Source organism: Trematomus bernacchii, unplaced genomic scaffold (assembly GCF_902827165.1).
Source record: "Trematomus bernacchii unplaced genomic scaffold, fTreBer1.1, whole genome shotgun sequence".
In the NCBI taxonomy this organism is placed as follows: domain Eukaryota; kingdom Metazoa; phylum Chordata; class Actinopteri; order Perciformes; family Nototheniidae; genus Trematomus; species Trematomus bernacchii.
In genome coordinates, this window is record NW_022987562.1 from 156,839 (window position 1) to 182,336 (window position 25,498).

The following is a 25,498-nucleotide window of genomic DNA, read 5'->3' on the forward strand; positions in this document are numbered from 1 at the left end:
ACACACACACACACACACACACACACACACACACACACACACACACACACACACACACACACACACACACACACACACACATACACTGTTAAACACCTGAACTTTTGAAAGAACATCCATAACATTCATCTGTTTGCAACTTATCAATATTCCAATTACTTGTGTATAGACTATTCTGCACTTTCTATTATATTATATTTTATTGTATTTACTTGCACTATTATCTGTTTTATTGTGTTACAGTGTTGTCATAACTACACTGTAGCTATGTACACATGACAATAAAAGCCTTGAAGCCTTGAAGAAACATTTAATTGCCTTGTCGTTAAACTGTGCTATATAAGTAAACTTGCCAAACTGCTACGAACGAACACACTCTAAAAGTTAAAGAAAACAGAAGAATTGCCCCACCTTTGGCATTGAAGCCCCTGCACTGCCTCAGAGGGTCTCCATGTTTAACGTCCTGTCTTCTGCTCCTCCTGAAAACAAGAAATGAAGAGTTAAGTTGACACTATAGGTCTGGACGATTAAATATCAAACATCATAATATTTTTAACTATATATCTTGATATGGATTACAACCATATTGTAGTGTTGATTGTTGGTGGGAGATAATGCAACGGCCTGGTCAATTCAAAATTAAATCACGACGCGATTTGATAGAATACGATACGACAGAATATAAGACTAAAAATAGTATCTGATATTATAAATCGGTACAATACAATACGATACACAATGACATTATGATACGAAATAATTCGTATCATAAGTTGCGATACGATATGACACATTATGATACGATATGATATGATACAATACGATATTATACCGTACTATATGATATGATATGGAATTGATACGGTAACATTCTATACTACTTTTTTTGTAAGATAACATTTTACATTTTCGCAACATCAACAAGGACAAGATATTAAGTCAAGAAACAACAGACACTTAAAATTTAATTTCAATCCCTCAAGAAAATATTTTCAAGACCCTATAAGGAACATTTTATCTGGGATTGAACTGTAACAAGCGTCTTTGAGTTTCTAGAAAAGCGCATATAAGTATCATGTATTATTATGTATTATTATTTAATTTGAGTATTGACTGGTGCAGTGAAGTGTGCTTCAGTGTGACCCCTTACCTCTTGGTGGAGGGGGTGAAGGCGGAGCAGCTCTCCCCGTCCCAGGCGCAGTAAGGGTCTCGGGCGAGGCAGCAGTCGGAGCACGCCCGGCCGTAAACCCCACAGCGGTGCAGAGACACCTGGGTCAGCCCCGCGTCCGACGACACGTACAGCTGTTGCTGTTGGGAGGCAAGAAACACACTTTAAAGGTCCCCTATTATACTGTTTTTCATCAATATATCACAGGTCTCAGATATATACAGAACCTGTCTCTGATTGGCTGAAACACCAAACAGTTCATTGCAGCATCCCATAATCCCCTCTGTTTCAGCCCTGCTTCAAAAGTGCTGATTCTCTGTCTGTTACTTTAGATGAAAATAAGGAGCCCCTCCCCACGCCCCTCTGAGAGAGATTTGGTTAAAAAGAGCGGGGGGGGGTTACCTTGGTTGGTGATTGGCTAATGGTTACTCAAGCCAAAACATCGTTATGACATCAGAAAGTGGCCAAAATCTGATCAGCTCATTTTCAGACAGGTTTTTATAAAAATGGATCAGGACAAAAAGAGAGAGAATCTTTTTTCCTGAAACTTTCAGAGTCTCTTTACACAGAGGGGACACATGTTGATGTAGAAGAGACATGAAGAAGAGGGGACACATGTTGATGTAGAAAAGACATGAAGAAGAGGGGACACATGTTGATGTAGAAGAGACATGAAGAAGAGGGGACACATGTTGATGAAGAAGAGACATGAAGAAGAGGGGACACATGTTGATGTAGAAGAGACATGAAGAAGAGGGGACACATGTTGATGTAGAAGAGACATGGAGAAGAGGGGACACATGTTGATGTAGAAGAGACATGAAGAAGAGGGGACACATGTTGATGTAGAAGAGACATGAAGAAGAGGGGACACATGTTGATGTAGAAAAGACATGAAGAAGAGGGGACACATGTTGATGTAGAAGAGACATGAAGAAGAGGGGACACATGTTGATGTAGAAGAGACATGAAGAAGAGGGGACACATGTTGATGTAGAAGAGACATGAAGAAGAGGGGACACGTGTTGATGTAGAAGAGACATGAAGAAGAGGGGACACATGTTGATGTAGAAGAGACATGAAGAAGAGGGGACACATGTTGATGTAGAAGAGACATGGAGAAGAGGGGACACATGGTGATGTAGAAGAGACATGAAGAAGAGGGGACACATGTTGATGTAGAAGAGACATGAAGAAGAGGGGACACATGTTTATGTAGAAGAGACAGTGGCGACTGGTCATTAGGGGCAGGTGGGGCACAGCCCCACCTAGTGTCAGCAGAAAGTATTACAAATAATGATTACAAAAATGCAAAAAAATAAATAAAAAAATATATAAAATATATTTTAAGATCATGTTTAATCATCTGATTCGTCTGTACATTGCTGTTTTAGTCTGTGTTCTTCTAATTAGTGTGTCTACAGTCACAGTGTGTGCCTATTGAGCTGTTTAGAGCCATGTGGGACAAAACCTGATCATGCCCCTTCCTCTCGCTGTGAAGTCAACGGTGACTGTAAAAACTTCACTGCGCATGCTCAGAGTATTTTGTAATGAAATGTGTGTGGCAAAAAAATAATGACCAGAGGGGCATGGAGCTACCATCCCCACCATACGTCATCTCAAATCATTCAGAGCTGATTGGCTGTAAGTACGTGTGCCGCGAAAAGTGTGCTGTGTGAAGAGGAGACGAGAGAGCTGCAGTGGCGCGTCCTAAAACCAGGAAGTAAGCACAAAAAAGCAATGAGATTTCTCCAGAGGATTTTAGAAAATAGCTCGAAATAAGATCTGTGGGAAACGTACCTGTTAGATAAATGCACGTTTTGATTAGCCGGATAACATCCACATGTCTACCCTACTTTTATAATTTTTTTATCATAAATCTATGGATTAGATTTATGATAGACTTTTGAAACTACAAGAACATAAGGAGGACTTTTACAAAAAAGTAATAGAAATGTTTGTCCAGAAGGATAGGAAAATGGACTTCATCTTCAAGTCAAGGTAAGACCGCCATTTTATTGAAAATGGGATCTTACTAAGAGAGAACAATTCAATATTTAAATGATAAAATGACATTTTTTGGGTATCCTTTTGTTGAACTGTCTGTTTAAAATTAATCGAAGCATCAGACAAAAAAAGCTTTTGAAAATAATATTATATTTTGGTTTAGGTCAAAATATAATATTTGTAAACCTGAAGAGTCAGTGCCAGTGCCTCACCAGCCATGAACCTCACTGCACGTCACTGCAGAAGCTTATATATAGACATCTAAGTTTTTTGTGCCCCACCACTTTTGTACATATAAAAACGCCACTGAGAAGAGACATGAAGAAGAGGGGACACATGTTGATGTAGAAGAGACATGAAGAAGAGGGGACACATGTTGATGTAGAAGAGACATGAACAAGTGGATTTTGCACAATAGGTGACCTTTAAACTCAGAGGGGTTTGGTTCATGTGTGTACATTTCCCCTCTGTGGGACGAATAAAGGAATTCTGATTCATGCACTGAAATGTGTCTTTTAGAAGTCAAGTTTATTTATATAGCACCTTTCAACACAAGGCAATTCAAAGTGCTTTACAAAAATGAAAGACATTAAGAGCATTAAGAAACACATTATAATATATCAATTAAATTAGAAGAAGTAACTTACTCTCTTAGACGATATCTTCATGGTTTTCACTGGAGCTCTGGACTGGAAATTGATAAAAGAGTTTATAGATGTGTTATCTTCACGGCCTACTGTATATTTTATACTTTTTAAATGCTGCTTTAATTCTATTTTGAGGTGTGTAAATTCAGTATTATTTATTTCCACTCTTTAATTTCTACTTATGTGCAATGCATTGTTTTGTTTTGTAGTTTTTTCTGCTGCTGCAACGCAAACATTTCTGAAATTGTGATCAATAAAGTACCTCTTATTTTATAACAACTAAATATAATTATTTAATCCTCTAACAAGGGATAGAAAAACAATTGCTTTAATCTAATCATATGAGATTAATAATAATGTTATTGTACGAGGACATATTGAGACGTACCCGGAAAACCTCCACTTCCTCCAGCGTCAGCTCCTCCATGCTGGTCGGGTCCTTCGGCAACACGATCACTTTTTGGACGGTGCCTCGATCTGGAAATTACATTTAAAATGTTTATTAACAACATCTAAAAAAATAAATGTATGACCTATTAAAAAAAGTATATATTCCCACTCTCCCAAGGAGGTCCTTTAGGTCAGTGATTCTCAAATGGGGGTACGCTGACCCCTAGGGGTACGTTGGGGTACTGCATGGGTACGTGAGCTAAAAAATATATATATATTCCTAGAACCACCAAGGGGGTCCTCATATAAACATGTCAAATGTGTGTATTGTATATATATCATTTTGTTCATTGGTTTGTTAAACATATATTACTTCAATTGAAAAACCCCTTGGAAAAATCTTTTTTTTCCTGCATAAAGATGAAAATATCCTTTTTAGTTTGTTGTAATTCATGCATGAAGGAGTTAATAAATCACACACTGATGGAACATCACTATATTATAATTATTTATATAGGCTTTTTCTATTAAAAATGTCCGGGGTCGGTCAGGGGGTACTTGGCTGAGAAAATGTTTCAAAGGGGCTACATTACTGAAAAAAGTTTAAGAAGCACTGCTTTAGGTCAGTGTTTCTCAAACTTTTTTTCTAGGGGGCGCTCACAGACCACTAGGGGGCGCTCACAGACCACTAGGGGGCACTCACAGACCACTACGGGGCGCTCACAGACCACTAGGGGGCGCTCACGGACCACTAGGGGGCGCTCACAGACCACTAGGGGGCGCTCACAGACCACTAGGGGGCGCTCACAGACCACTAGGGGGCGCTCACAGACCACTAGGGGGCGCTCACAGACCACTAGGGGGCGCTCACGGACCACACTTTGAGAAGCACTGCTTTAGGTGTATTATTTATGTATGTATTTACTTTTTACTTTTTCTACTTTTAAGTGTTTGATTGAGTGTATTAGCAAGATAAGTAACATTTAATGTAGGTGTGTGTGTGTGTGTGTGTGTGTGTGTGTGTGTGTGTGTGTGTGTGTGTGTGTGTGTGTGTGTGTGTGTGTGTGTGTGTGTGTGTGTGTGTGTGTGTGTGTGTGAGAGAGAGAGAGAGAGAGAGAAAATAAAAGTAGGTTTTCACAAAGTGAGATAAATTGTCAATCAATAACGCACCTTAACTTTTTCTATTGCTCTCTGTTTTTGTTGCATTTGTTAAAAAACATTTATGAACTTAACATTAAATTCAAAATGTATATTTATGTATAGATGTCAAGATTATACAAAGCTTTGGCAATAATGTGTGTCATCTGTTTGTCATTTTGCAATCCACTTATTTATCTAAATAGTTATCACCGCAATAAACCGTATTTAATTTAGTCTTAATGTACAATATTTAATTTCATATTCTGTTCTTGTACATATCATATTCTATTTACATGTTTATAGACTTCTTGCTCTAGGTTTTATTCGTATTTTTGTATTTTATTATATATGTTGCATTGTTGGAGGAGCTCAGGTCAGAAGAGTTTCATTGCTATTTCTACAAAACCTTGGAATCTTTTGAATCTTTGAATCTTTGAATCTTTGAATCTTTGAATAATAAAGCTTTTTGAATAGAATTGAAAATTGAAATTACATTTTAAAGGCCGATATAAAATCCTGATATTTCTACCAGAGTAATGCAGTGCGACCTCCTCACCTGTCCCCAGGAACAGCACCTCGTAGCGGGCGTCCACAGCGTCCACCTGGTCCACCACCAGCGCCGTGAAGCGGTAGTCCACGCCGGTCCTCACCACCAGGGGGCGGCGGTGCATCGGGTACACCGGGTTGATCATCAGGGGGTGCGCTCGGATGAAGTTCACTGTCTCGTCGGAAAAGTTCTTGGAGGAGCTGATCCCGGGAGTGAAGGTTCCTCCTGGACACTGGAGGGGAGGAGGGGAGGAGGGGAGGAGGGGAGGAGGGGGAAGGGGAGGAGGAGGAAGGGGAGACATCATTTGGTTTTACTTTGATGCAGGTTTTTGTTTTTTTAAATGAATAATTTGCTAACTCTTTTAATCTCAGAGCCGTTTTTTTAATGGTAAGAAGAAAAATAAATAATAATAAACAACCCAACAAAGTATTAAACTAATACATTTTAAACAAATTAAAAAGTTGTTTTTAATAATAACATTAACGGGCTTCATAATAAATAATAATAAAAAGACATTTAAAAAAATGAAAAAAAACAGCTCAAAGAAACATGAAATGAAAAAATTTTAAATAAATAAAAATTCCTATCAATAATAATAATATTAACATGAATTATAATATTATATTATATTATATTTGGAAATAAAAAATAAAATAAAGGTAACGTACAGATCCAGGCCGTGGGTAGGGGATCTTCCCGGTGTACTCCGTCCACTGGTAGTTGTGTCCGTGTTTGTGGGCGAACGGTCCGTTGAAGACGTTGCGGATGTCGGCCATCGAGTAAACGCAGACCGCCGAGCCCTTAAACACAGAGCTGCAGCACAAACACAACAACACGTAAGAAGGTGGTTCACTTAAAAATGTAAATTGTGTTTTCAAATATTCAAGTATTAAAGGTGGGGTAGGTCATTTTGGAGAAACCAGCTCGAGTGCGCTGGAATTTGAAAATACACAACCGGAGAAAATCTGCCACTTCCTCACAGAGCCCCTCCTCCAACACACACGAACACGCACATGACCAATGAGGGCACGAGATAAGTTTGTGCACAGATGGAAGGCTGACAGGCAGGTAGGCCATCCAGTTATTTTAGCCGGGCCGGCTCAGATGATTGGTCGTGCTTTTTACAGTACTACGGCTTCCACAGATGACATTTTTTATGGATTTTTTGTCAAAGCACTTCAGATATTCATTGCTATCGGAATGTTAAGAGCATTCCATGGAATATAACAAAAAGTGTATCTCGAGCCGGTATCTCAAACTTACATACCCCACCTTTAAATGTTTGGAATTCTGTTTTTGTTTTTTCCTCTTTTACTGAAAGAGTTGATCTGATTTGTTTAGCGGATTTTGTGCAATATTACAAAATGAAAACATCTTGAGAATTGTTAAAAGTGGTAAAAAAATCACTCCAAATTTTAAGACACCGCGATCTTCACCAACCCCATAAGAAAAGTAACTCTACCAGCTTCACCTGCCCATCAGGACTGGATGAGAGATATATTTGTCTTTGTTAATATGGAAAAAATTAGATGCACGCTGAGAGGGTCGTCTGCCAGTTTTAAGAAGACATGGGGACCAGTTTTTGCATATACTGATAAAATGATAGACATGCCTAATTTGCTGGAATGACTTAATTGGTGTATTACTGCTTGGCACTCAATGTACGAGTATATGTGAGCACTCATTTACAACTGCCATGTATCAAGATCATTTCTTAACTGTCAGAGGTGACCTATCGTGTTGTTTTGTTTTCTCGTGGCCTTTTTTGTTTTTGTATCTGTAATCTTGTATTTCTTACCTGTATTACCTAAAGCCCAATGTGATTCTCTGTACACGACTGTTGTCTGGTATTTGTCTGAAAACCCAATAAAAAAAAGTAATTCTGTCATTTGTTTTCAATTTGTTTTGACATTTGGAGATGTCTGCGAGATTTAGATTTGTCAGCAAGTAAATGGCGAGTACTTGTGTCTGGAAACTGCTCAGAAACCTCTTTAACATCAACATATCTATGAAAGCCAAACATCTTCTGAATGCTGTAAATCTCTCGTCTCTGTTTGTAACGTTTCATGAGGCTGTGATTCTCCTAAAGCTCATTTTGTACACGAAAATCCACTTTCAAAACATGGTCTCACGACAATAAAAGGGCTGCTATGAGAACTAGCATCATCACAGAGGGAAACTACGGAGCTCATTAAATCCACAAGAGTCTCAGCATTTCAATGATGCCCAATTCAAGCAACTCCAACACTGTTTAGGGACCTCTGTGTGCAGAAATATTCACACACACCATCCTTAGACTAGGTGAAAATAACATTCAAAGAACTGCGTGTTTTTTTACCCCAAACTGCTTGTGATTAGCATAAAGTGGGCAGGTCTGTGAAGGGGAGTCAGGGGTATCTATAGAACCCATTTTCATTCAGATATATTGAGGTGAGAGGTCGAGGGACCCCTGTGACCACGTTTCTCCCTCAACTAAATCAAGGCTTTCTTAGGAGCGATAATAAACCTCCCTCCCAAACACATTCCTGAAGTTGTGTAGTTTCATTTGACGCAAGAGCGGTCATTTTAGCTTTAAAACGAAGTAGCGACGGAAAGATAGCATTGAAGTGCACTGTTATTTTGCATATTGATTGTTGTGCTTTTATGTATGTCTTAATGTGAGCATATAAATGTGTCTGTTGATTGTGTGTATGAAGCTCAGCGCAAGTTCTTTCAGGAAGACTGGGTATACATTCACTCCGCAGCTGCTTATAATCAGCTCATCACGGGCTTTCTTTTTTAACCTATTACATTTCTCCAGCAGCCAATCAGCGTGCTGCAGCCAAACTTTAAAATGGTTCTCCTCTCTCCTGCAGTCAGCTGTGATTTCAGGCGTTCATGCTGCCGCCCGCCTCCTCCCCATCCACCTCCTTTCATCACATCCAGTGCCAGGAGAGCTAATCCAAAGACCTCATCACATCCCCCTCTTCATCCCATCTCCTCATCAAATCCAGATCTTCAGCATCCTCACTAGTGTCTAGACCAGGGCTCTCCAACACGTCGATCGCGAGCTACCGGTAGCTCGCGGGCAGCTTTTCAGTAGCTCGCCGCTCGATTATTGATTATAGCGTAGTAAGGTTGCTTATTGATTTTTCGGCCGCGGCTGGACAATAACGTTTTTTTATTTTAGAATTTTTTCTGTCACACGAATATCAAATGGTCGGTGACGCAGAGATCAAGGAACAGACGTGACAGCAGCACAGCGACAACACACACGGAGCAGTCTGCTTTCTCCACCAGCACCAGTCCAGAACCAACAGCAGAATGACCCGCTCTGAATCAGGCCCTGTCGCTGCGCGTCAGAGACACACAGGGAGGGATTTGTGTTTTTTGAAAAACACTCGTTATCGTCATGTCAGGTTTTTGGTGGATTTAATCAAGTCTTGGATTGCAGAGTATGAATGTCCTCTTGCTATTTTCAGTTGATAAATACTTGTGTAAAGTTTGTGAAGGCAGGAGGAAAGCTTCCACGATCACCGTCTCCTCTCCGTTCCTCCAAACCCCGCCCCCTCCCTGAAAATAATGAGTGACAGGCTGATAGTGACCCGATAGAAACTTTATTATTCACTTAATCACTGATTGAGATATGATGAAGCTAACTTAATCTCATACATTCATGGGATTTATGTAACAGTAAGACAGAGAATGTAAGTGTGCACCCACATGCACTATTTTTGTTTTTATAATGCTATTGTAAATACTCCTGCTGTTTTCAGACTCAAGTCCTGTGTGTGATGCATTCAAGACATTCAGTGTCTTTTTTTTAACAGAAGACTGTAGCTAGAAGCTGCAGCTAGACTGCAGAAGTATTAGTTTTTTGTTTTTGAGGATGGAACCATTTTCACACACAGATATAGGGAGGCTAGACCTATACAATTAATTTATTATGGTTTATAATTTAATGTCAAGACGAAGAAGAAGAAGAAAAAGATGGCTGAACAACTGTTCAGTGTCAATCCTGTGGAGATCTCCAAAATAATGTTCAGCTTAAGTCTCAGCAAAACTCACAACATTTCTGGAGCCTTGTAGACCCCGAAAACTATAGAACATTCACCAAGCAGCACTGAAAATGTCTGCTTTATTTGGTTCTGTTCTACATACCTTTGTGAAGCAGCTTTTTCTGACATGAATGAAATCTAAATACAGAACAAGACCAACTGATGAACATTTAAATGACTCTATTCTATGACTCCAGCATACACCTCTATGGTGGACTGCATGCAGTGCCATTCATCTCACTAACAAAAGAGTGAAATGCTTGTAAGGTGGTGATTAAGGACACTTATGTGAATGTTCAGTGATGTACTTATTATGTGGGCCATAATAATATGTGAGAAATCTTCGTTTTCTTGGACCTTATTTTTGATAAGCTTTAGGTATTGCAATTTCACACGTGTACAAAAGTATAGCTTAATTCAACTGATGAGGGCTATGTGAATAAATGTAAGCGATGTGATGCAAGTAGCTCTTGGCCACTTTCATTTTTTGAAAGTAGCTCTCAGATGAAGAAAGGTTGGAGACCCCTGGTCTAGACCCTGGGGGGGGGGTTGCCTATATGCTCACGGCTGCATTTCCCCCTTTAGATATACGATTTCAGGATCGGGGTCTAATCGCCAAAGACTTAACATTTATCACATGGCATGTGTCAATAAATGTTCTTTAAACAAAATGAAGTCTCTCCTGATTGAAATAGGATATACATATTTTATATATATTTATATTTTGTATTCTGGATTGTGGGAAACGGTATTTCGATCTCTCTGTCTGTACACACAAAAGATTGACAATAAAGTTGGCTTTGAATGATAGCACTTTCTTCATTTATAATTAACGCATTATTGATATTTATCTGTTTGTTTTGTGGAATTTTAGTTTTTTGATTTGAGTTTTGATTTGATTTGATTTATAACAATAATACAAAAAAATTATAATAATAATTAAATGAAACATGAGAATTATTATACTCCATAAACAAAAATATGACTGACTTATAAATTATATATAAACAAATGATCTACTTAATTACACATCCGAGAAGCGGTGGGAAGAAGTTTACACTTATTTAATCCCACCCCTTCTCCCAAAAACTAAATTATTAACATATATATATATTTGTAACGGAACATCATGTCCGTATAACTTGTTAAATGTTCAATCCTGGCAGAAAGAAAGTACAGCTTCTAACCCTAAATATTATTTATATATGAAGTGATATCCCAGTATGAAAATCCCCCACAAAAAGAACGTATTAAACATCAGAAAGCCTCACCCCGCTGTGGTGAAGAGAGCGTACACCGTGGGGTTCCTCTCGTCCTGTGAGGGCTGAATAAACACGTCGCCTGGAGGAGGATGCGAGAACAATAACCGGTCTAAAAGCAGCTGGGATTTAAAAAATGCATTCAGTTTAAAGTTTATTTTATCTGGGCCTCACGTAGTTCGTCGAATCTGGTCTCCACTCCGTCATCTCCGATCACGGAGCAGATGAGGCGAGCCTTCAAGAAGGTGGTCCAGCGGTTCACCAGAGACTTCTGCCCCCCCTCATCGTTCTGGGGGGGAAGGGGTTAGATCACGGATCAATAAAAACCATTCATCACAAAGCTGCATATTTACTTTTTTACTTTTTAATGCTATTTTATTTCAATTTCAGAAATATTTTGGACTGTTTAGTTCTTATGTCTTAATTTCTCTTATGTACATTGCCTTGCTTTTTTATGTTGCCGCAAACATTTCTTAAATTGGGATCAATAAAGTATCCATCTAGCTATCTATCTATCTATCTATCTATCTATCTATCTATCTATCTATCTATCTATCTATCTATCTATCTATCTATCTATCTATCTATCTATCTATCTATCTGTCTGTCTGTCTGTCTGTCTGTCTGTCTGTCTGTCTATCGGTCTGTCCGTCCGTCCGTCCGTCCGTCCGTCCGTCCGTCCGTCCGTCCGTCCGTCCGTCCGTCCGTCCATCCATCCATCCATCCATCCATCCATCCATCTATCTATCTATCTATCTATCTATCTATCTATCTATCTATCTATCTATCTATCTATCTATCTATCTATCTATCTATCTTTCTGTCTATCTGTCTGTCTGTCTATCTATCTATCGATCGATCTATCTGTCTGTCTGTCTGTCCGTCCGTCCGTCCGTCCGTCCGTCCGTCTATCTATCTATTGACTTGTTGTCCATAAATGTCCTTTGTTATATATAAAAAAATGTTTTACGTACAGCATACATAAACCAAAATGGATGCCTTGAATCGGAGGAGAAAAGATAAAGAGTGATGGATAAAGAAAAAGGTGATTGAACTAACAAAGTAAAAATAAATAAAAATTCTGTGTCATAATAATGATAATAAGGGAGATTATAGTAAAATAAAATATGATTTTTTAATGTTTTTTTATTTATTTATATAGTTTTTTTGCATGAAGAAAATAAATAAATCAATACAAATTAAATAAGACACAACCTTAAATATAAATATACCAATACATTCAAAATAAATAAATATTTATATAATTATGAATAATTTTAAGGGGAGTATGATAAAAAAATAAAAACTGTGAAAGATTTAAAAATAAATTACTTTAATGTATTTTCTTTAATTTATATGTGATTTTCTTTCATTAAAAAATATATAAATAAAAAAACAGCCCAAAATAATATTATAACAAAGATTTGAAAATAAATTAAAATTCATATAAATAATATAGGAGGATTTGATAACAAATAAAAAAGTAAAATATTTAAATAAATATATTAAAAAATATATATATTATACAAATAAACTGAAAATCTAATAAAATTCATGTCATACTAAGTGGGGTTATCATAAAACCAAAAACACAGACAGATTTAGGTATTAAAAGCTTCATATATTTTCACATCATATATCGTCTTGCTCACCAGACACACTCTCCCCACCCGGGCCAAGACGCTGGGGCTCGCCCCCCCGCTGGAGTCTAGACTCTTCTCACGGAAGAAGAAGTAAAGCTTGTCGTCGTTTTTTTCTGCGCTGTCAGGGATCTTCTGGATCTGAACAAACACGGGCTCTGAGGAGCAAACACAAGGCGGGCTCAGAAGGGATTGAGACAAGTGGGTGTGAGAGGAACGGTAACCTGTAATCAGAACCGTTTAGATCAGGGGTGTCCAAACTACACTTTTAGAATCGGCCCTCAGCAAATTCAAAAGGTATAATGACTAAAGTATAATAAACTTCTGCTTGTCTTATATTGTACTTCTTAAATATATATTTTCAAATATATTACACAGTAGTATTCATGTGGTAATAAGACCACTTTTCAAATAAATTCAGTCCATTAAAGTTGGAAACATGTTCTAACAAATCTAAGTTGATAATAAAAAAGCCCAATAACTTATTTACATAACAAGCTTGAAATACAGCCTTCCTATTTCCTCTTATTATAATCAATCTGAAGCTTCTGTTTTAAGGAATGAGCTGCTAACACAATAGATGAAACCCTCTGGAGAGCTGTGAGCGGTTTTTTTCTTACAGCATTTTCAAGTATCAAGAGTAATTTACCTACATCGGATTGACTTTTATAACTCATAACTGAACTTATGAGGCAGTATACCTCTAGGGAGTGGCCCAGCCCTTCGTATATTTTGTCCCTCGGTCCTGTACATATGTGGGATGATTTCATTTAAATCCTCCATTTTAACAAGATATCATTTGCATATCTAAGCATAATCCTTCAGAAAACTTGTAATATGCAAAATAATTGTGTAATTATCAACTGTTTTATGGTGTTATCTTTCAGTAAAACAATGCTATTCACTTGTCTCCCTTTCAGTATTTCCCCACCTTTCTGTGTCTTGTTGGTACAAAACCTTTTAGATAAATGGCCAGCAATGTACTCCTAGAGTAATTGTGAAAGTTTGGACACCCCCGGTTTACCTCCTCACCCTCACTGACTCACTGACTCACTGACTCACTGACTCACTGACTCACTGACTCACTGACTCACTGACTCCCTGACTCCCTGACTCACCGTTCAGCCACCTGGAGTCGTACTGCTCCGTCCGGATGGCCGTCCGGCCGCCCATCGTCCTGAACAGAGCAGCGTCCGTGCTCATGAAGTCGATGTGGACACCAGCGTACAGGTTACCGTCTGCACAGGGGAGAAGATTGGTGAGATTTTGAGCATTTTTCGAAAAATGATATTTAATTTGGTTGACACTTTTGTACAATGAGTGAAAACAAAGCCACTCCGGCCTCGTTATCTCCGATTGTACGACCCCTCCATTCCTTTCCCTTTTTGTTCATCCATTCCCCTACCTACCTCAACTTCACCCAAATCTCTACTTCTCTTTGACCCTTTATCCCCCCCCCATCCCTACATCCCTTGACCCACCATACATTCATCCCTTTCTCCCTACATCCCTTCAACATTCCCTCCCTATATCCCGTCATCCCTCAATCCCTATGATCCTTCATTCATTCCTCCCTCTCTACATCCCTTCATCCTTACCTCCCTAACTCCCAATATTCATACATCCCTTCATCCCTCCCTTCCCTCCTTCATCCCTTCATCCATCCATTCATCCTTCCCTACCTTCATCCATTCATCCTTCCCTACCTTCATCCTTTCATCCATCCCTCCCATCATCGTTCCCAACATCCCTCCCTACTTCCCTTCATCCTTTCATCTCTCATCCTTCTTCACCCTTTCCCCTTAAATTCATTGGTGCTTAACATCCAATACCTCCTGTAATTCAATCTTAACCCGACATATTGTTGTGGTTTGATCCTTGCTTGTGAACATGTACTAAGTCAAACCTTTGGAAGTGCTTCATACAGAAACAAGAGGCTTCTTCTTTTTAAATAAATACAATGAAGTCTTACTGATCAGAACTGCGATGTTCTCCTGTTTCGGATCATAGGAGCATTTCCCCTTCCCTGAATCCACGTACCCGGGCACCAGCCTGAACAGGTAGTCCTGCAGAGGAGAGCATGCATGGAAATAGAAAACACGTCACATTGGAGCCCGGGGGAAATCACAAACTAATCAGTGTCCCAGTTTGTAGCTCTGAAATATTTAGCAGGACACCGCTTCTCCGCCTGCTGTAAAGCCACTCAGGGGAAGCTTTAATGTTCACCTCCGCCTTCCAGCCTCTGTTGATGAAGGTGCAGATGGGCTGGTACGCCCCCGTGCCGCAGGTGTACAGGTGGGTGCGGTTCCACGGCTCGATCATACGCACAAAGTTGGCACATTCACCCTGCACAAGGAGGACAAAGCGGAGGTGAATACCAGACATTGTATCGTCCTGAAAGCAGAAGTCTGAGATGTGTGAAAGAACAGGATGTTACAGACGTGATCCCACCTGTCTTCCCTTTCCCGTCATCTGACATTCTCCCTTTCTCTTCGCAGACGCTGGCCAGTGGATCTGAGTTTTTGGGAAAAACAGGATCATTGCATTTACAGAGTTATGGCGAGACATAGACGAACCGAGACATAGACAAGAAAGTATCCACATTTAGGAGCTTATTTAACTTTGTCTTTGTAGATTTCTTCTATATTCAACGAAAGTAAGCATTAGATTTTAGGACATTAGCTCAGTCTGTAGGGATTAGCTTTGGAAACTAGAAGGTCGGGGGTTCAAGTCCAGAATCGGAGCAAGGATTGGTACTTTGAGAGGTGACAACCTGGACCCTATTTTACAATCTTTAGATAAGTGGGCAGCAATATAATCTTACAGTATAATTCTGCAGCGTCAATGCCAGTCCAGTAAAAGTGGAAGTAACTCTTGACGGCCACATAGCTCTCTGGATTAAAGGAGAATCAAAGCAGGTGTGAGTTGTGTACGCACGATGAGCGGCTCCTTGTTGACGTTGTGCATGTCCAGAGCCACCAGGTACTCCCGGCTGCCCAGGTACAGCCGGCCCTGGTCCTGGTCCATCAGCAGGATGCGGTAGTCGCTGGTGTTGAAGGAGAAACTGAAGGGCCGCGCCGCCCTGGTGTCCATCAGCTCTGTGAGGAGAGGGGAGGGACATCTTAGACATTTGGAAAACCAACGACAGAGGGAGATTAGGTTTACTGTAATGATCCTAAAAGGGGAAATAGTTCTGGCATGGCAGCATGTTACAAAGCACTGAACATGACTTGAAATACAAAGAAAATAAACAGTCATTATATTCATGTTTGATATTGTAGTTATTATATTTGTGCTATTCTATTTTTTCCGCAAAACCACATTTCAATGGGATGAATCAAGTATTCTGATTCTGATAGACATAAACAGTAGAAATACATATATATCTAAAGAGTCAAATACAATTTAAATTAACATAAAGAGTTACAATAAAATGTCCCATAAATCATAAAATAAAAATAAAATATGTATATAAACAGAAATGTAAAGTAAGAATGTGCAATAAATAATACAATTAAATACAATAAAAATGTCTAATCAACATAAGAAGATAAGAAGAGGGGTAAAATGGCAAAGACATTATCAAATAAAAAATATTTGTATCCATTAAATGATTTAATGCAATTGTAGAAAAGTAGAAATGCACATTGTACTATCATATATACCAAGTATAACCCAATATATACACTTATATAAGTATTAATAGGTTATTAATTCTGAATTGCTCAGTGAATAAGGGTTTGACTAATGATGTGCCACAAGGTGGTCACAGAGGATTGTCTTTTTTCATGTGCTTTAAAATGTTATTTGGAATAATTGAAAGACACGAGGTGACCTGCAGTCCATTTGTGTCGCAGCAGATGAAAATGGTTCAATCATAGCTTTCAGGAGAACACAGAGAGAGAGAGAGAAAAGGGAGCGAGGTTTTCCTCCGGCGGCGTGTCCTAACAGGCCGCGCTCGGCTGAACACAATCCTGACTCCTGAATTAACTCGAGTTGCACTGACCGTGTTTTCCGAAGGGACGCCGCGGCTGCTTTCCCCCCCCCCGCTAACTCCACCCGGCATGCGACGCCTTAAACCCAATCAGCCGGTCAGGACGCATGAAATATTGAGACCTTAAAAGCAAATATGTTTCTTAAAAAGCTGTAAGTTGAGTTATACTTAATAAGTGGCACACATTCTGCAGAGGAAGTGTTGCTCAGGGGACCGTGAGTTCATCCGAGTCAGCGATGAAACATGTTAAAGGCAGAGAGGGGATAATGGGAGGGGGTGTTTCAGAGGTGTGTGTGAGGTGTTCTGTTCTCATGTTTGTTCCTCTCAGGACTCCACGTGGTCTGTGTTTTGTTTTTATGTCGACCTTTCAGTTCTGCCTCGTGTTGTTATTGTATTCATGTTTCTGTGGTCTTCATTTTATCTTGTGTTCTTTCTTGTGAAGCACTTTGTGAATTCTATTTCTGTGAAAGGTGCTATACTAAATAAACGTATTATTATTATTATTATTACTACCTTAGTTTCCTTTCTTTGACTACACTTTCCTTCAATTACCCTGACCAGTTTATACAGATTGAACTCTACCTCGTTGCATTTACATTTAATGGGGCGAAGCCTGCGAGCTAGTTCAGGCAGTCAACTCGAGCACCAATGATACATTAACACGTGACACACCTCGTCCCTCTTACAACCAACCAAACACATTCTCCTAAACATGCCGCTCTATTGAAGCTGCCAGTTCTTCCTACCTCTGCCTCCTCGCTCATGCTGCTGCTGCCACTGCTGTGTTCACTTGCTATTGCTGCATTCATGTTCATGTTCCTGCTGCTGTGTTTCATGTTGCTGCTGCTCGCCTGACCCACCACCACCCCAGCTTCCACCCCAGCTTCCACCCCAGCTTCCACCCCAGCTTCCACCCCCAGCTTCCATCCCAGCTCCATCCCAGCTTCCACCCCAGCTCCATCCCAGCTTCCACCCCATCTTCCACCCCAGCTTCCACCCCAGCTCCATCCCAGCTTCCACCCCAGCTCCATCCCAGCTTCCACCCCAGCTTCCATCCCAGCTTCCACCCCACCACCACCCCAGTTTCCCCTCATCTAAATTAGATTTCAAATGATTAACTGTGTATGTAATGAAGATCATAGTGTGGGTTAAATCCATTTTCATAGCCACTGTCTTTTAACTGATTTAAATGCGGAAACTGGGCTTATTCATCAACATTTCGTATGACTTGACTTGCTTGACCTGAGCAATGACTTGACTTGACTTGCTTGACTCTCACCACAGTGACTTGGGACTTGCTTGATACTTGTAGGTCAAGACTTGAGACTTGCTCATGACTTGCACATGTAGGACTTACTCCCACCTCTGGTATATAGTATTCTCCCCCTCATAGACCCTCACACACACACAACTCGGACTATACCAACACTGTTGTTCACTACATGTACTATATTTACATTTTACTACATGGCTTTGCACAACTCAACACCTGTAACAACAATGCTGTCACACAAAACTGTGCAATATATACTTTATATTGGGTAATATAGTATTTACTACTGTCATTCTGCTGCAGCTTCATTACTTGTTTCACTCAATTCTCTATAATGCTGATACTTACGTTTTTATAATCTTGAAATGTGTAATTATTTAACAACCTGATCTCACCAGAATGCGTGACTCCACCACGACTCCTTAACACTGCATTGCGTGGTGGAGTCACGAACTTTGCTACATTTACGTGTCTGCACCACGCAAACAACGCCAATGTAAAGTGAATGAGGCTCCTTTGTCGTGGTGCACACACGCATTTCTACAACGTCCAGCAGTGAGCTTTTATTCTATAAAACGTTTTTAAAATCTACTTTATAGCTTGTAGTAACTCACGGGAGGCTTCTTTTATTTTATTTGTATTCATAATAATTTTTATTTTTCGTCAGAATGTATTATGGTGCATTATTCACCAATGTTTGTTCTCAAAAAACAATGCATTGTAAGTAATACAACTGTGATTTTTATTAAATTAGTTAGTTTTTAAGGAAGGCCAGAGCTTCAGCTGTGTCAAAGAGATTGTTCCCTTTAGTTAACGTTATTTAAAAGATAATTATATTCCTATTTGATTAAAGCTCCCATGTCATGCTTTTCCGGTTATTACCCGTCCCCTTGTGTGTTATGAAGGTTTTTATGCATGTAAACGGTGTGCAGAGTCAAAACCCTCAAAGTACACCCTGTAGCGAGTAAAACTCTAACACAGAAAATACCTCCCCAAAACGCCTCGTTGGAGATACGTCACTGCCCATTTGAGTCTTCCATTTAGTTCCGGGTACCGCCTGATGTCATGCGGTACCCGGAACGAAATGGACCAATCCCGAAGAGCTATGGCCACACCAGCAGCGTCGTGTTCCTCCTCCAGAGGTTCGAAGAACCGGCATTTCACAGACGAAAGCTTCCAAAACATTGCCCAGTTTGAGGCCGGATATGCACAGCTTGTTTGGACCGTTTGGAGCAGGGGAAGATCTGGGTATACAACCTGTAAGTTTGCATTGTTATTTGTGTATTTATCAAACAAGACTGTTTAAATGTGTAAACTGTGTTGGACTGCTAAGCCATTGACACAGTGCTAACTAAGTTGCTAGAGTTTCCATATATCAACTCTAATATCAGCAGATGGCCTTGCATACATGTATCTCATAGCAGGAGAATGTCTGCATTCACACACAAAATACCTATTGACAGTATACTCCGGGTGATTTGCCGGTCAGTCGCGAAACGTAATTACATTATAGCTGGCGTAGCGATCTAACACACGGAGCTAGAGCTAGTTTCGGTCAGAAAAACATTTTTGTGATGCTACGTTGCTAGCGTTTAAATATATCAACTACAATGTCAGCAGATGGCCTTACATGTTTGTCATGGCAGGAGAATGTCTGCAGTCACACACACGGAATACTCATACAGTATACTGTACTGTGATTTACCGTACATTGTGACCGTACATATACTGCATGTAGCTAACGAGGCTAGCTGTATGCTAGCGCAAAACAATGTATTCATGCAAGTTACATTGTATGACCGAACGTAGCAGAATACCCGTATACGATTGCAATTATAAACACGTTATTGCTAGCCTAATATGAACCACTAGCTTTTGTTCATAGTAGTTTTATTACACTGCATTATAGTTGCCTTTCCTCCAAGCTAACGTTCATATCGTGTTAGCTACCAAGGTAAACAAAGCTAGGTTAGCATATTAGCAGGCAAGCTGTTCATTACACAACTACTACTAACGAATCTAAAACAACTAAGTTTCTCTAATATTTTGTGATTTGCATTTGATTTCGTCCAGCCAGATCCTGGCGGACAATCCATGACGGGGAAGGGATTCTACTACTACTGAGGGTGCTAAAAGGCACCGCACCGACTGTGCGCAGGCAAGATGCGAGGAGGAGGAATGGATGATATACCGTGTATATATGTATATTTATGTTCATTTTGTACATTTCTAAAAATAAAGTTTAATGGAAATACTTAGTAGGCCTATCCTTTCTTCCCTGAATTCATATATAGCAAACCATGATTTGATTTCTCATCAAACAGTAGTAGTTTATAACGGGTAAAAATAACTTACTCTTTGTTATGAGAGTAGCTCGTAGGCCACAACGGAAAGGCAAGGAGACATACACGAGTTTACAAAACCACGGCACATTTATTGTAGTAAATGCAGAGACAGGTGGTCGAGGGGAGAGGGTCGCTCAGTTCGTCCTTCTGCAGCCGCTTTGGAGAGAGACTCCGGGCCGCTGGGATTAATAGCACCGGCTACGGAGGTGTCCGTGATCGCGCTGATTACCCTCTTCAGCTCCACCCCACCGTAAGACAAAGGCCCTGAGGCCGTCACACTCTTCTATAACAACAGTTAAAAATATATATGTATATAAAATATACCACTGTACCGACGCCATGATAAGACTGATGTTACGCTGAGAGCAGCCGGGAAAAGCACTGACATGGGCGCAGCCTCTCTGGTGGTTGACTAATCAGAACGAGTGGCCGAGCTGACCAATCGGAGCACACTAGGCTCACAGGGAGGGGGGGGCAAGAGCTCCAACGAGTCGTTTAGTGGAGAAAGTGAATACTGCTGAATACACATGCTTGACAGAGATGCTGTATGCGAAACCAATGTGAGTTTGGAAAATTGCACAGTATAAATCTATTTTAGTATACCTCAACAATGTAATTATGATCAGTGGAAATGGCCATGACATGGGCCCTTTAAGTCCCCTTTATTGTATTACGGACCCAAAGAGCTGAGCGTCCATTCCCATTGGATAACGGAGGATTTTACACCCGGAAGTAAGTATTCTCCTTACTGTCCATTGATTTTATTTACAGTGATATCTGCACTACTCATCAACTCAAAAACACCAGATTATCCTTGTTAATTACACAACATTGATTGGTTTAAATTGTGTGCAATGCTTTTGTATTTTCCCCTTTCGATTCGGAGAAACAAATATGTTTTCGGAGTGTGTGGATGGTAGAAGACACTACACTACCCAGAATCCTCAGCTATTGTTCCGCTTTGCCTCAAGCTCTGTGATTGGTTGACCTCCAACTGCATTCCAATGAAAAAAACGTTTCGTCAAAGATCAAATCATACTTTATTCAGCAGTGCTTGCTTTACTCTTTGAAAGTCATCACATGAATGCATTGTAATGAATGGTTTGGCTGCATTAAACATTACACATCTGTCGTAGTTCTTTATTTATCTACAGAGATCGGGCCTGAGAATGGACCGGAAACTATTATTTTACCGTTCTATTTTAATTTCACAATAAAGTTAGTAGTAATAATTTGTTTTGATATTATTGTTTTTTATTAACTACTAGACCGCTGGGTCATGTTAAGACCATCTTTTCTGTGTTGCTGTGGGTTTTTTACATCGCTTTTGTGTTACAAATATCAAAACAATAACAGAATATATCCGTCGTAAACTAAACCAGAAACAGCAGTATATTTTATTTTGTTAACACTGTAAACTTGACAGCTTTTTAACCCGCACCTCCTACTGGTTAAAGCACGTTATTACACGTTTAGAGTAATGCAATGCAGGTAGATTGGGTTACTTTTTAATGACTGTTTTAAAATGCCTTTTTCTTAATGTCTTTCATTTTTGTAAAGCACTTTTGAATGTGTTATATTTGATGAAAACATTTAAATATTAAGAGTACATACTCTTAATATAGTGGGAAAGTGGAAGGTCAATGATATAAATAATATAGAATAGAAAATATCAAGAAGATACTGTAAGTGATCTCTACAATAAAACAGTTTAGTGCCTGATAGGAGGATGTGCAAAACAGACAAACTAATAAGGCTTTATTTAAACATGAAAGAATACTTTAGGTTAAGGTCTTCTTTTAAATAAGAAAAAAGCTTTGGGGGTATCTACAGATATTAAGCCTGACAAAGTACTTAACGTCTAATATATTGCATGGTTTGTTTTGGAACTTGACAATCAACTTTCCTTCAATGTTAACTATGTTGAAGCACTTATTTTAACTGATATTATACATATTAATTATACTCTTATAAGATGTATGTAGATAGTATAAGAAATGTGCAGAATATGTTTAATGGTGGAGGTACACAGATATCGATAGATGTCTTGTGATGCACTGTTGATGAACCTGTGACCCAAGTGTTTCATTCATTGCATAACTACACCGTAGTTGTGTATATGATATGTCAATAAACCTTAGAAAATCTTGAAAGGGATGTGCAAAATAGCCATTATATACAGTTCTTAATTAACTATTAGTAGAGAATAACGAGTAATGAATATGCTTTAGGGATCTGCAGATAAATATTTAGTCTTCTCAAGCACCCACTACCAAATATCTCGCCTGATTGTTGGCTGAATTCACTGAATTTTACTCAGGTGTAACTAAAGTCTGATTTAAGGGTTGTTTATATTTCACATCATTAATCCAAATCTGTAAAGTAACTAAAATAAATGTAGTGGAGTAAAAATACCAGGTTAACCTTAAAGAAAGCCCTCAGGATTATAAAAGACCCCCATCACCCCACAAACTGTTCTGTCTGCTGCTGTCTGGCAGGCGGTACCGCAGCATCCGGACTAAAACCACCAGACTCAGGGACAGTTTCATCCCACAGGCCATAAGACTATTAAACACCTGAACTTAGAAACAACATCCATAACATTCATCTGGCTGCTACTTAGAAATTATTTATCTAATATATCATATTCCAATCACTTGTATATAGACTCTTATTGCACTATTTCACTTTTTACTATTTTACTATTTTTCTTTTTGTATTTACTTGCACTATTTGTTCTGTGTAGCCTATCTGTTTTATTGTGTTGCACTGTTGGAGGAGCCTGTGACCTAAGGGGGGGTAGGACACGTTCTAAGCACATGGTGTAGTCCCATAGCTGAGGATTCTGGGTAGTGTAGTGCCTTCTGCCATCCACACACTACGAACAAATATTTGTTTCTCCGAATCGAAAGGGGAAAATACAAAAGCATTGTACACAATTTAAACCAGTCAATGTTGTGTAATTAACAAGGATAATCTGGTGTTTTTGAGTTGATGAGTAGTGCAGATATCACTGTAAATAAAATCAATGGACAGTAAGGAGAATACTTACTTCCGGGTGTCAAATGCTCTGTTATCCAATGGGAATGGACGCTCAGCTCTTTGGGTCCGTAATACAATAAAGGGGACTTAATCAAATAGGAATATAATTATCTTTTAAATAACGTTAACTAAAGGGAACAATCTCTTTGACACAGCTGAAGCTCTGGCCTTCCTTGAAAACGAACTAATTTAATAAAAATCACAGTTGTATTACACACAATGCATTGTTTTTTGAGAACAAACATTGGTGAATAATGCACCATAATACATTCTGACGAAAAATAAAAATTATTATGTATACAAATAAAATAAAAGAAGCCTCCTGTGAGTTACTACAAGCTATAAAGTAGATTTTAAAAACGTTTTATAGAATAAAAGCTCACTGCTGGACGTTGTAGAAATGCGTGTGTGCACCACGACAAAGGAGCCTCATTCACTTTACATTGGGGTTGTTTGCGTGGTGCAGACACGTAAATGTAGCAAAGTTCGTGACTCCACCACGCAATGCGGTGTTAAGGAGTCGTGGTGGAGTCACGCATTCTGGTGAGACCAGGTTGTTATTTAACATGTGTGCTCACTTACTAAATACTGTTTACTTTAACTTGTTTTATCCTTGCACTTCTTGCACCTACTGTATTTACAATGTTGTTTTTTGTTTTTTTTGTGTCTGAAAATGTTCCATATAAATAAACTAACCTTACCTTACTTCACTACATTTGAAAATACTGTTTGGATATTGTTTTATTTTGTCTCCATCAGTACTGTCTCTTTGCTGTAACTGTGTACAGTTCCCCTTTGTGGGATTAATAAAGGAATTCTGATTCTATGTTTGCATATTTGTTATGTTGGTCTATTAAAGTATATTCTAACTTATTCTGTAGATTTGATATTTATATTACGGGTCAATAAAACCACATACTAACAGACTGAGAAACACTTTTATTCTAATGGCTCCATTACTCCTATTACTCACAACCACAGAACCCACTACAACAACATGATGAACACACACACACACACACACACACACACACACACACACACACACACACACACACACATATACACAAACACACACACATACACACACACACACATACACACACACACACACACATGCACACACACACACTCATACACACACACTCATACACACACACACACATACACACACCCACACACACACACACACACACACACACACACACACACACACACACACACACACACACACACACACACACACACACACACACACACACACACACACACACACTTCCACCTCTCACAGACTGTAACCACAGTTAATTATACATATTTATGGCTATATTTTTAACATCTATTTATGAACACACAGTTATATTTAAACGTCTGTAGTTTTGTATATTTAAATGTTAAAGTCTGTTAGTGTGTACATTTACAATAATTAAAATAAATTATGTCAATGCTAACTCTGCTTTATCACTGCTTTTATTTATGAGTGACTATTTATATTACTGCAGTGAGAGATGCCAAATAAATGTATTATATTTATATATACAAAATTATAAATTATACTTTTTTCTCGTCAACAGAGTAGAAAATAAACAAACACAAAATAGAAACATCTCGAAATAGAAAATAAACGGAATCAAAACATAAAATATACACATGTTGACAGTTAAATATATACAAATCTGAAGACTCAGCTGTCACACATACCAATGTGTGATGACAATAAACATATTCTGATATTTTTATATTCTATTTTATTTGATAATTTATTGGACATTTCACTTTATCCTCCCTCAGTATGCTTAAATAAATATAAATATAATTTTATTTTTGTATTGCTCACTCTTACTTTAACTTCTATGTTGCATGTTTTTAACTGATCGTATTTACTTGTTATTTTAAGTTAAATTAGGTTTTAGGGTGACTTACAATATCTGTCCAGGGACTACAGACTAACTGTCCTTGTTGAATAAATAAATAAAAATGATATTTATAGACAATTAGTCATTCTTTTT

At 38.9% G+C, this 25,498-nt stretch overlaps 1 protein-coding gene across 1 annotated transcript in view; it reads right to left on the reverse strand.

The window, feature by feature from the left end:
* The window catches only part of LOC117477462 (semaphorin-3F-like), a 39,210-nt gene that overhangs the window by 2,867 nt on the left and 10,845 nt on the right, over window positions 1–25,498 (reverse strand). Inside the window, exons 3-16 of the mRNA XM_034124137.1 lie at window positions 15,773–15,933; window positions 15,287–15,349; window positions 15,062–15,181; window positions 14,808–14,901; window positions 13,954–14,073; window positions 12,848–12,993; window positions 11,370–11,484; window positions 11,208–11,277; window positions 6,568–6,712; window positions 5,909–6,131; window positions 4,211–4,299; window positions 3,823–3,864; window positions 1,151–1,308; window positions 412–479 (exon numbers count right to left, since the gene is read on the reverse strand). Coding sequence (XP_033980028.1) covers window positions 412–479; window positions 1,151–1,308; window positions 3,823–3,864; window positions 4,211–4,299; window positions 5,909–6,131; window positions 6,568–6,712; window positions 11,208–11,277; window positions 11,370–11,484; window positions 12,848–12,993; window positions 13,954–14,073; window positions 14,808–14,901; window positions 15,062–15,181; window positions 15,287–15,349; window positions 15,773–15,933 — 1,614 coding nt within the window. The remainder of the gene's footprint in view (window positions 1–411; window positions 480–1,150; window positions 1,309–3,822; window positions 3,865–4,210; window positions 4,300–5,908; window positions 6,132–6,567; window positions 6,713–11,207; window positions 11,278–11,369; window positions 11,485–12,847; window positions 12,994–13,953; window positions 14,074–14,807; window positions 14,902–15,061; window positions 15,182–15,286; window positions 15,350–15,772; window positions 15,934–25,498) is intronic.